Raw genomic sequence first — 13598 nt, forward strand, 5'->3', positions numbered from 1 at the left:
GTTTCATGAAATGTTATTAGTCAGGATTTCTTTGAACGCACCCCAAGGAGACGCGGCTGCTCCTCCAAAACCCCTCTTAAACGGTGATACAATGGGAAACAAATAACAGTTGTTTTTTTTACCTCCTCTTTGCTCGATCAGCTGCTGGCTTGCTGCTCCTGCCGTGCCGCGTGATCCGCATCTCGCATGGCGCTTCGAACATTTAAAAGCCTGTACAGCAGCTGTCCTTTTTTCTCACTGCCTTGTCTCACTTCTCCCCCAGATATCCTCAAACACTATTCGATCTCTTTTCGCTGTTCCGTTATTTCACTGAGTAATATTTCCCATTTGTTTGCGCTAATGTGATCTTTACTCTCATTTTTTTGAGACTTTCGAATTTTCCTACTTCCATTCTCTCTAACTTGCTCTGCATGTGTATCACAGGACTTGCTTCAAAAGGTTGTAAGTATGACGTGACTTGTCCATCTCGTGGGACGTGAAAGTGTCTCTCTGTCTGTCTTCCAAAGATCACGTCTCGTCACAAGGTTTTGTTTTATAATAAAGAGAAATGTCCCACTTCTAATATAATGTTTGGACTCAACCTAGCTGAAAAAGTCCATGAATAAATTTGGTAAAGTAGGAATAAACTTGTTATGTGCTTGGAGTGTGATATGTCAAGAAGTCTGTGTTCATTATGTTATTGTTTTTAATCTCTTCTCGGAGTATAAAGTCAACCCCTCTGGTCATAGATATTATAATATTTAAATATAATTTTATATTTGTATTCATAAAAACTACTTTGACATATTAAAAATATGTTTATCAGTTTTATGCCTTGCGGGTATAGTAGGTTTCCCAGATGCCTAAAATGTTGGATTGTAAAGCAGAATTTTACAACTTGATTCTCACTTTTCACCTACCCTGTAAACCCTTTACTGAGTGCTTTTAAACTTCTCTTGGTGAAATATGAAAGCAATAAATAATAAAGTAAAGAAAATAACTACATAAATAGTGTATTTGACTTCCACTACCTATCTGAACAATTGCAGCACCTCCTGTCACAGACTCTAGAGGTTTCTAGAACGGTATTGGAGGAATGTAACATTATCCCTTAAGGAGAAATTCCAAGTATCACAAATCTTCTTCTTCTTTCAGCTGCTCCCGTTAGGGGTTGCCACAGCGGATCATCTTCTTCCATATCTTTCTATCCTCTGCATCTTGCTCTGTTACACCCATCACCTGCATGTCCTCTCTCACCACATCCATAAACCTCCTCTTAGGCCTTCCTCTTTTCCTCTTCCCTGGCAGCTCTATCTTTAGCATCCTTCTCCCAATATACCCAGCATCTCTCCTCTGTACATATCCAAACCAACGCAATCTCGCCTCTCTGACTTTGTCTCCCAACCGTCCAACTTGAGCTGACCCTCAAATGTCCTCATTTCTAATCCTGTCCATCCTCATCACACCCAATACAAATCTTAACATCTTTAACTCTGCCACTTCCAGTTCTGTCTCCTGCTTTCTGGTCAGTGCCACCGTCTCCAGCCCATATGACATAGCTGGTCTCACTACCGTCCTGTAGACCTTCCCTTTCACTCAGGCTGATGTGCGTCTGTCAGAAATCACTCCTGACACTCTTCTCCACCCTGCCTGCACTCTCTTTTTCACCTCTCTTCCACAATCCCCATTACTCTGTACTGTTGATCCCAAGTATTTAAACTCATCCACGTTCACCAACTCTACTCCCCTCATCCTCACCATTCCACTGACCTCCCTCTCATTCACACACATGTATTCTGTCTTGTTTCTACTGACCTTCATTCCTCTCCTCTCTAGAGCATATCTCCACCTCTCCAGGGTCTCCTCAACCTGCTCCCTACTATCGCTACAGATCACAATGTCATCAGCAAACATCATAGTCCACGGGGACTTCTGTCTAATCTCGTCTGTCAACCTGTCCATCACCACTGCAAATAAGAAAGGGCTCAGAGCCGATCCCTGAGGTAATCCCACATCCGTCACTCCTATTGCAGACCTCACCACTGTCACACTTCCCTCGTACATATCCTGTACAACTCTTACGCACTTCTCTGCCACTCCCGACTTCCTCATACAACACCACAGCTCCTCTTGAGGCCCCCTGTCATTTGCTTTCTCCAGGTCCACAAAGACGCAATGCAACTCCTTCTGGCCTTCTCTAAACTTCTCCATCAACACCCTCAGAGCAAACATTGCATCTGTGTTGCTCTTTCTTGGCAAGAAACCATCCTGCTGCTCACTAATCATCACTTCACTTCTTAACCTAGCTTCCACTACTCTTTCCCATAGCTTCATGTCCAAGTATCACAAAACAAAGATTATAATTAGGCATGTGATTAATCGGGACACCTTAATGTATCCCCAGGATTGGGCTTAACAAACTCCGGGGTTGGGGGGGAAGGTATTTGCTCATTAACATTTCATTCCTCTCCGCAGGTCTGAGGCTCCTATTACTGTGGATACAGATCTGCTGCAGTGGAGTCTAGACTGTGGAAACATACCTGTGGTTTGTCCAATTGGCGAGACTGCCAGTGGTCAGTCAGTCCTCCTGGACTCTCTCTCTGTGACAGCGGCCATCTCCAAAGCTCTTGAACCTCTCAAAGTGATGTTTCTGAATGCAACTGGTGGAATCCGAAACACAAGTCACAAAGTTAGTATAATTTATGTGTTGTGTTTTGAAGAGCGTATTATAACATTTTTGTACATGTATCTTCATGGTTTGGAACTACAGAATTAAACAGATGATAGTACTTTATTTGTCCCAAATTTAGGTTTCACGTAATGCTATAACAAACAACAACACCACCCCTGAAATACACACAAGAATTACAAAAGAGAAAACTTGTAACTTGACAAAAGAGAAGAAAGCATTGATGGTGAGGGATTATAAAGGCATACTGCCATAGGTGTGAAGAAGACCCAGCAGCATTTCTTGACATACTCATAACAAACAATTCATTGGCTGAAAGTCCTCAATGTTAGTTTGTCAGAAAGAGAGTATGTTGCAGCATTGTTCATAATGGCCATTAGTTTTGTCTTCATTCTCTCCTCTCCTACTATCTTTAGTGGGTCTTAACATTGATGGATTGAAGGCCAGATGTACCATGAGGACTGATTAAGATCATTTATGTTAGGTAGAATGCCCAGTTGGGGCTGGGTGGTCTCGTGGCCTCAGAACCCCTGCAGATTTTGTTTTCTTCTCCAACCCTCTGGAAACTGTTTTTTGTTTTTTCTGTCCTCCTGGCCATTGGACCTTACTTTATTCTTTGTTACTTAGTATTGCATAATCTTATTTTAATATTTTTTCTTTTTTTATCATGTAAAGCACTTTGAGCTACATAATTTGTATGAAAATGTGCTATATAAATAAATGTTGTTGTTGTCTACAGAGCATCACGTAACTGAATCTGCTTCTTATTCAGTGGGTCTCTCTTGAAGTGATGTTACCAAGCCAGCACTGGCTATCACAGAGCAGAACATGTAAAGAATGTCACTACCCACCGTCCTAAGACAGTAAAGTCTGCTCTTACCTTTCTTCTGTAGTTCCTCTGTGTTATGAGAACAGTCCAGTCTGTCACTGATGTGGACCCCCAAGTACTTACAGCAGTGCACCACATCCATTCCCTGAATAGTGACCAGGTTTAGAGGCTCCTTGGTGCAGTGACAGCCATGGATTTGCAGATGTTACTTCTCAAACAAATTCTCTTTACACCAAGAAACAAAGTTGTCAAATTTTATCCATTCTATTGTGGTATGTAAAACACAAGACATCAGACAGACGAGGCTCTGTTCTGTTTGTCAGGTCCAAAACACCCACGTTTGTTATCCCTCATAGCTGCATTATATGCATCGTACTTCTGAGTGAGCGCTTATTGGTTGTCTGATCACACACAAAAGCCTGCCAATGTGTCTTAAGAGGAAATCAAAACTATCTGATTTTGTTGGGGCGAGTCAAAGACTGGTTGGGCTTAGTTGTTGTGTATGTCATACTACGCGAGCGGTAGGCAGAGTAGCACACTATGGCTGCCTCTGACTCACTTAGATTATGTCAATGACTTTTGTAACTAAAAATCATCGAAAAAGTTGTGTAGTGTAACATGGCTTTCTAGTGTTGCTAGTAAGTAATCACCTATGGCATTCCTAAGATTTAAACATTTAATTTAGCTATTGTGCATCGGTCTCCCACATAAGCTTCTCCATAAACTCCAGCTTGTTCAAAATTCAGCTGCCCGTATTATAACTCGGAACTCTTCCATGCAACACATCACCCCATCTCTTAAACAACATTGGCTTCCTCTAAATTTTGGCATTGATTTTAAACTTCTTCCATTTACCTTCCCCTTCATAACCTTGGCTCCATTATACCTCTCTGACCTCATACATGTTTATACACCTAACTGCACTCTTAGGTCCTCTACTTCTGGTCTTCTCATCAACCAAAACACACCTGATCACCTTGGGATCCTGGGCATTTAGTCGTAGTGCCCCTCATCTCTGGAACTCACTACTACAAAATATTCGGGATGCAAATTCCCTACCTATTTTCAAATCTCGTCTTAAGACTTATCTGTTTAGATTGGCTTACACTATGTGACCTTAGGCTGTATTCTTATTGCTGTATTTTAATTTCCATAGATACAGATATATGTATATGTGTATGTGTACATGCATATTTATGTTGGTTTTATGATTTTATTATCTTTACAGTGTCCTTGGGTGTTTCGAAACGCACCTTGAAATAAAATGTTTTATTAATAATAATAATAATAATAATAATTCTTTGCATTTATATAGCGCTTTTCTCACTACTCAAAGCACTCAGCAATTGCAGGTTAAGGGCCTTGCTCAAGGGCCCAACAGAGCAGAGTCCCTATTGGCATTTACGGAATTCGAACCGGCAACCTTCCAATTGCCAGTGCAGATCCATCCATTCATTTTCCAACCCGCTGAATCCAAACACAGGGTCACGGGGGTGTGCTGGAGCCAATCCCAGCCAACATAGGGTGCAAGGCAGGAACCAATCCCGGGCAGGGCACCAACCCACCGAAGGACACACACACACACACCAAGCACACACTAGGGCCAATTTCAGAATCGCCAATCCACCTAACCTGCTTGTCTTTGGACTGTGGAAGGAAACCCATGCAGACATGGGGAGCACATGCAAACTTCACACAGGGAGGATCCGGGAAGCGAACCCAGGTCTCCTTACTGCGAGGCAGCAGCAATACCACTGCACCACTGTGCCGCCAATTATTATTATTATTAATGGCATTAAAAGGAATATAGGAAAGACTGGCTAAGGCTTCCATAAAATACAGATATCTCATTTCTGCATTTCCCCATGGGATTAATAAAGTTTATCTAAGCTAATTTCCCTCAGTTTCCTGTATCACTCAGTGTGCTTTTGCTCTTGTTAGCACAGGTTATTGGACAATTGAACTTGCCCACTGATGTTGATCTACTGCTTGGAGCTGACTGGGTTAACCCACAGGAGCAGCGTCGAGCCTGGCTAATCATGGACCTGCTGAACCACATGCCGACGGAGTGCTCTGCGGTCATAACCTCTGCTTGCACTGTTCTCACTGAGCTCTTCAGCCATAAAGGTAAAGGGCTGGCCATTTGCAGACCAGTATGGGTCATTTGGTGTTTTCCTTATCAAGGTTAACTTAGGCCTGCATATCTGCAGAAAGTGTGTGTCAGTGTAAGCATTCAGAGGGTGGGCTGTGGGAAGAAAAGAGAGTGAAAAAAGTCGATTGTTAAAAATAGACACGTTTGACTGAGCTTAAGTCAGGGGTGTCCAACTCAGGTCCTGGTGGGCTGCAGTGGCTGAAGATTTTCATTCTAACCCTTTTCCTAATCAGCGACCAGTTTTCACTGCTAATTAACTCCTTTTTCCTTCATTTTAATAGCCCTGTTTTTAAGGATTCAGTCCTCTCAATTGATTCGGTTCTTCATTAAATGGCAGCCAAACAGAAATGAGATGTGAAACGAGCCAAAAGATGACCAGCTAGATTGGGGATTCAAACTCCAACCAGTTTCTTAATAAGAAGCCAATTTTTGCTGATAATTAGATAGATAGATAGATAGATAGATAGATACTTTATTAATCCCAAGGGGAAATTCCCATACTCCAGCAGCAGCATTCTGATAAAAAACAATATTAAATTAAAGAGTGATAAAAATGCAGGTATAATAGACAGTAACTTTGTATAATGTTAACATTTACTCCCCCGGGTGGAATTGAAGAGTCGTGTGAAGTAGTGTTGGGGAGGAATGATCTCCTCAGTCTGTCAGTGGAGCAGGACGGTGACAGCAGTCTGTCGCTGAAGCTGCTCCTCTGTCTGGAGATGATCCTGTTCAGTGGATTCTCCATGATTGACAGGAGTCTGCTCAGCGCCCGTCGCTCCGCCACAGATGTCGAACTGTCCAGCTCCATGCCTACAATAGAGCCTGCCTTCCTCACCAGTTTGTGCAGGTGTGAGGCGTCCCTCTTCTTTATGCTGCATCCCCAGCACACCACCGCATAGAAGAGGGCGCTTGCCACAACCGTCTGATAGAACATCTGCAGCATCTTATTGCAGATGTTGTAGGACGCCAGCCTTCTAAGGAAGTATAGCCGGCTCTGTCCTCTCTTGCACAGAGCATCAGTATTGGCAGTCCAGTCCAGTTTATCATCCAGCTGCACTCCCAGGTATTTATAGGTCGTTATATTCATGAATATCATGACTTGTTGCTGCTGTTGTTCTGCCACAGTAGTTGATTTTCTGTTTTTTTCTAAGACCACCGTCCAGATGTTTTGGTGACCTGAGCAGACCAACATGACCGAGACCTTCACCTTTATTTTCAGGTTAGCTGGTCATGTGGCAGGTTGTTTTTTGTGTCTCATTATTGTTTGGATGCTCATTAAGGAAAATGAAACAAATAAGGGGTCAGAGTCACGTCAATTAAAATAAAGGCAAAACAAGTTAATCAGCAGCAAAAACGGCTCACTATTTAAGAAGATGGTTAGAATGAAAACCTGCAGCCACTGTGGCCCACCAGTACCGGAGTTGGACACCCCTGGCTTAAGTGATAAATTATTTTGTAACTTTTCTTTTATCTCGTTCAGCAAATTAATCGGCTACTTGCTTGACAAGTCAATAAGGATGGACAAAATATGCATATTCTTTGTTGTTTTTTGTCTTTGAGGATTTATGTTGACTAATTTTTTTTTCTTTCTTTCAGGAGCAGGAACGATGCTGAAAAATGCTGAGCCAATTCGGAGGTATCTGAAGAAGTTTATGTACCTTTAAGCTTAGGGCTGTGTGCAGGCTGTGTTGCCTAATGAAGTGGACATGAAAACGTCAAGGTCACCGGTTTGGGCCCATTCTTAACTCAATTTGTGACACTGAGCAAGTCAAACTATATGCCAGTGTTGAAATTATCCAGCCATCAAGCATACAATGGATTCATAAAGTATTTATTTAGGTCCTTTTACTTTATTATGTGGTTGAATTTAATTTTAAATGAATAAGTTTGCAATTTTTTCCCCATCAATCTACACTCCATGAAAACGATAAAGTGAACACATGGTTTTAGAAAGGTTGGCAAATTTATAACAAGTTAGACAAGTTAGGTTATGGGGCATGCACTGGTACAGCATGTTGCCGCACCTGCCACATGACAAAACAGCTCTGGATCATGGTTGGCAACCCCCCAGTCCCACCCTCTGGAAATGACCCTCGGTCTGGTGCTGCCAGGTGTTATGTGGATGTCCCCTTGGCATGGTCCAGCCATTCAGGTCCTCAACAATGAGGATCCTGTGAGCCGTATCACCCTCAGGGAATTGCGCCACATGACTATAGTGCTGTAACCGAGGTTCCCCCACAATGCAGGTCATGTGGGTCATTCGCCACTCCGTGAGCAACACAAAGTCAAACCAGCTGTACCCAAGGATTCTCCAAAGAGATACCAAAAGAGATCAGTCTTCATCTCAGGTCACTAGATAGTATCCATGTCTCACAAACAGGAAGCACCAGGACTCTCAAGACTTGGACCTTTGTCCTTTTGCAGAGATATCAGGAGCGCCATACACCCCTTTTCAGCGACCTCATGACCCCCCATGCTCTCCCAATCCGTCTACTGACTTCATAGGAAGAGTAACCAGAGTCACATAAATGTCACTGCCGAGATCAGTAAACCTCTCGACGAGGTCGACACACTCTCCTCAGACAGACTCACTGTTGATGACCATGCCTAAGACGTCACCAAAGGCCCTGGATGTTGGTTTTTATCAGGACCCTCACAAGCCCAGATACTCAGACTCCTCACTCAGTCTCTCGAGAGCCCCCGTCAGAGCCTGCATTGACTCCGTGAAGATCACAGCATTGTCAGCAAAATCAAGATCCGTGAATGTTTCTTCACCAACAGATGTCCCACAGCCACTGGACCCCACAACCTTGCTCAACACCCAGTCCATGCAAGCATTGAACAGAGTAGGAGCAAAACACACTGCTGACGAACCCCAGAATCAACTGGGAAAAACGCAGAGGTTTTTGTCTTGTATGCAAGTTCAAGAAACTGCTGTCAAGGAAAAGTTGAAACAGGAAACGAATTCTTGGTTGAAGTCGGATAGAATGTTTCTCCACTTTAAGATGGATGACTTAGCAAATTCATCAGTGCTTTTCAATGGGAAATTTTGAAATTTTAAAACTTTGTACTGCGTGATCTGTTCGAGCTATGACAACGAAAATTGAAATGTCTCAACAAATTTCTTTAAAGAATAAGTGTGCCACATCTCCGCAAAATTAATCCTCTTGGGTGGGGGCGAGTTTTTTCTTGTGGACAGACAGACACATATAAAGACTTTCACCATAGGTGCATTATGCATTATATTCAAACTCGCCTAAAATAATCAAAGGCTGAATTCTCTCATTCAGCTAAATATTCAGACCCTTTAGTGTGGCACTCCAAACTGTGCTCTAGTATATCTTGTCTGGTTTAATTATCATTGAGTCTAGTCCACTTGTCCAATCAATTCAATTTGCCACATCATTTAGAAATTCACTTGTGTATTGAAGGTCTCACGATTCACAATGAATATGAAGACAAAAACCAAGCCATGAAGGAACTCTCTGTAGACATTCATAATCAAATTGGGGTGAGACATAGACCAGGACTAGGAGAAGAAGTTTGAAACCACAAGGATTCTCTCTATCATTTGCCTCCTACCATACTGTGTATGGAAGTCAGAAGGGTGATGAAGAACCCAACAGTCACTCCAACAGAACATCAAAAGCCCTGTGTGGAGTTGGCACTACCTGTCGGAAGGACTCCCATCTTCTTGGCATTTATGGTAGAGTGGCTAGATGAAAGCCACTCTTCAGTAAAAGGCATATGACAGTTCAAAGGACTCTGAGAACAAGAGGGAAAAGACTCTCAGGTCTGATAAGATATGTCATATTTATTGGGCAGAACTCCAAACACTGTGTCTGGTGAATACCAAGCTCTGCTCATCACCTGCCTAATGCCTTACCCATGGTGAAGCATGGTGGTGCTATAGCACCATGATATGGGGATGCAAAGACAGTGAGACTGGTCAGAATTGAGGGATGGAAGAATGCAGTCAAATACCAAGATGGCCTAGAAGGAAACCTACTCCAGATTTTATTCAGCCTCAGACTGGGGAGACGGCTCACCTTTCAGATCAACAATGACCCACAGCATACAGCCAAGACAACAATGGCAGAGTGATGGCTCTGAGGCTAGGGGTCTGTGCTGGTATTTGGAAGGTTGCTGGTTCAAATCTCATTACTGCCAGAGGGGATTGAAGTCCTTAACCTTAAAATTGCTCCAGGGGTGATGTACCATGGCTGACCCTGCGCTCCGACCTCCAAAAATGACACAAAAACACAGTTTGCCTTTGGGGATTACCGTATATACTCGCGGATAAGTTCTCCCACGAATAAGTCGGGACTTGATTTTACACTATAATTTCTGGTATTTTATAATGTCGGTCGTATACAGTGGTGTGAAAAACTATTTGCCCCCTTCCTGATTTCTTATTCTTTTGCATGTTTGTCACACAAAATGTTTCTGATCATCAAACACATTTAACCATTAGTCAAATATAACACAAGTAAACACAAAATGCAGTTTTTAAATGATGGTTTTTATTATTTAGGGAGAAAAAAAATCCAAACCTACATGGCCCTGTGTGAAAAAGTAATTGCCCCCTTGTTAAAAAATAACCTAACTGTGGTGTATCACACCTGAGTTCAATTTCCGGAGCCACCCCCAGGCCTGATTACTGCCACACCTGTTTCAATCAAGAAATCACTTAAATAGGAGCTGCCTGACACAGAGAAGTAGACCAAAAGCACCTCAAAAGCTAGACATCATGCCAAGATCCAAAGAAATTCAGGAACAAATGAGAACAGAAGTAATTGAGATCTATCAGTCTGGTAAAGGTTATAAAGCCATTTCTAAAGCTTTGGGACTCCAGCGAACCACAGTGAGAGCCATTATCCACAATTGGCAAAAACATGGAACAGTGGTGAACCTTCCCAGGAGTGGCCGGCCAACCAAAATTACCCCAAGAGCGCAGAGACGACTCATCCGAGAGGTCACAAAAGACCCCAGGACAACGTCTAAAGAACTGCAGGCCTCACTTGCCTCAATTAAGGTCAGTGTTCACGACTCCACCATAAGAAAGAGACTGGGCAAAAACGGCCTGCATGGCAGATTTCCAAGACGCAAACCACTGTTAAGCAAAAAGAACATTAGGGCTCGTCTCAATTTTGCTAAGAAACATCTCAATGATTGCCAAGACTTTTGGGAAAATACCTTGTGGACTGATGAGTCAAAAGTTGAACTTTTTGGAAGGCAAATGTCCCGTTACATCTGGCGTAAAAGGAACACAGCATTTCAGAAAAAGAACATCATACCAACAGTAAAATATGGTGGTGGTAGTGTGATGGTCTGGGGTTGTTTTGCTGCTTCAGGACCTGGAAGGCTTGCTGTGATAGATGGAACCATGAATTCTACTGTCTACCAAAAAATCCTGAAGGAGAATGTCCGGCCATCTGTTCGTCAACTCAAGCTGAAGCGATCTTGGGTGCTGCAACAGGACAATGACCCAAAACACACCAGCAAATCCACCTCTGAATGGCTGAAGAAAAACAAAATGAGGACTTTGGAGTGGCCTAGTCAATGTCCTGACCTGAATCCAATTGAGATGCTATGGCATGACCTTAAAAAGGCGGTTCATGCTAGAAAACCCTCAAATAAAGCTGAATTACAACAATTTTGCAAAGATGAGTGGGCCAAAATTCCTCCAGAGCGCTGTAAAAGACTCATTGCAAGTTATCGCAAACGCTTGATTGCAGTTATTGCTGCTAAGGGTGGGCCAACCAGTTATTAGGTTCAGGGGGCAATTACTTTTTCACACAGGGCCATGTAGGTTTGGATTTTTTTTTCTCCCTAAATAATAAAAACCACCATTTACAAACTGCATTTTGTGTTTACTTGTGTTATATTTGACTAATGGTTAAATGTGTTTGATGATCAGAAACATTTTGTGTGACAAACATGCAAAAGAATAAGAAATCAGGAAGGGGGCAAATAGTTTTTCACACCACTGTAAGTCGAATGTGGAAAACTCACGCTGTTGGTACAAGAGATTATGATACGCTAACACCCACCTGAGAGAGAAACCACAGAGCACACTGCCTTTTCTATGTATTGTGTCTATGTGACCACACTGTAATACCCGAACTATTCCGAAGCAACGTTTACACCTTTATCGTAAGAGCTTCCCATAATGACAATGGAGCATTCGATCAGAAGAAAATATGAGACCGGTTTCAAATTAAACATCGTTGAAATAGCGAAAGAAATTGGTAACTGCGCTGCTACAACAAAATTTGATGCGTCTGAGAAACTGATGTGAAATTGGAGGAGGCAAGAAGATGTAAAAAAAAAACAAAAAAACAAATTTAAGTGTCGTATTTTTGAAAGGGCATATAAGTTGTGGTCTGATTTTATGGTCGATTTTTCGGGTTTCAAGACCCGACTTATACGTGAGTATATACGGTAATAAAGTGTACCCGACAAGTTTCCAACTGTCCTTGAGTGGTCCAACCAAAGCCCAGACTTATTCCCCATAGAATATGTGTGTAGACACCAGAAGTTTAAAGACACTTCCCATCCAATCTAATGGAGCGTGACAAGATCGGCCAGTAATAATGGGATAAACTGCTGAAATCCAGGTGTGCAAACCTTCTGGAGACTTACCCCAAGAAGATACAAAGCTAGAATTGATGAAAAAGGGACTTCTACAAAGTACTGAATTCAGGGTCTGAATGCTTATATGAATGAGAGATTTCAGTTTTTAAGTTGTAATAAATTGGCAAACCTTTTTGTAAACATGTTTTCACTTAGTCTTTATGGTGAGAATGTAGATTGATGGGAAAAAATGGCAAATGAATCCATTTAAAATCAAATCTGCAACATAAAGTATGCAGAAAGCAAAGGGGTCTGAATACCCTCTGAATCTACTGTGTGTACAGTACCTTGAAATGCTTTGTATTGTGCTCTGTTTTACAATGTATAGTGCCTTGTATTTGTGATTTTACACAACCATTGTGAATGCTGTTGCATAAAGGTAACTTGAGTTTTTTTTTTAATTTATTTTTTATTAATACTTTATTAATAAAGCCCATCTGTATTCCAAAGTGCTTACACTATTCTTGGGCCTACCTTAATTACAGGGTTCGCTCATACACATCCACCTACACTCGCTTAGATGAGGACACTTGCCGAGATATGAACCAAGGACACTGGAGCTATAAAACAGCATTGCTAACCACTGCACCACCATACTGACCTAGAGCTGGCCTCAAAAAAGAGGCCTTACATGTTTTGATTCATAGACTTATAGTGATCAAAATATGTTTATGAAGCAGGAAAGGCCTTTTAAATTCTTTTGTAGAACCCAGAATATTTTGCAACAGCTGTTCTCAGCATTACAATTTGATTTCATGTATAAATATTGTCACTTGTTTCACAGTGGTTAGTGCTACTGCCTGATTGATCCAGCTTTCTGGGTTCAAATCCCACACCATGACTCCGTCTGTGGTCCCAGTGTCTGTGAAAGTTTTTTCTGATGGGTGTCTGACTTTACTCCCATACCCATCAAGAATGTGAGTGTTAGATTAATTAGCAAGTCCAGATTTACTCCAGGTTGGTGTGAGAGTGTCGTAAACTGGGCTGGCACCCTGACCCGGTTAGCTCCTGCTTTGTGCCTGATGTTGTCAGAACAGGCTTAGCCTTCCATAACCCTAAATTGGATTACATTGTGTTGGGAATGTGACATTACTGTTTATTGGAATTGTCTGTTTTACGGCTTATCTCACTCCACTAATACTACTGCTTTGCCTGCAGATATCACAGCCTGAGTGACATTGATGTAGACCGACTCCAATCCTTGATCAGCAAATCCTTTGGAAAGAACCTGAAGAAAGATTATTTCGCCATGCTGCAGCAACGCCTCCACTGCATCTACCTTTCTGAAGGGTAGGACACATTTTCTTTGCCTC

At 42.1% G+C, this 13598-nt stretch overlaps 1 protein-coding gene across 1 annotated transcript in view; it reads left to right on the plus strand.

Annotated features, from left to right (window-relative positions):
- Positions 1–13598, plus strand: part of nags (N-acetylglutamate synthase) — a 41371-nt gene that overhangs the window by 18865 nt on the left and 8908 nt on the right. Inside the window, exons 3-6 of the mRNA XM_028818724.2 lie at positions 2455–2668; positions 5444–5624; positions 7246–7285; positions 13444–13575. Coding sequence (XP_028674557.1) covers positions 2455–2668; positions 5444–5624; positions 7246–7285; positions 13444–13575 — 567 coding nt within the window. The remainder of the gene's footprint in view (positions 1–2454; positions 2669–5443; positions 5625–7245; positions 7286–13443; positions 13576–13598) is intronic.

This window comes from Erpetoichthys calabaricus, chromosome 14, assembly GCF_900747795.2.
Source record: "Erpetoichthys calabaricus chromosome 14, fErpCal1.3, whole genome shotgun sequence".
Lineage (NCBI taxonomy): Eukaryota > Metazoa > Chordata > Cladistia > Polypteriformes > Polypteridae > Erpetoichthys > Erpetoichthys calabaricus.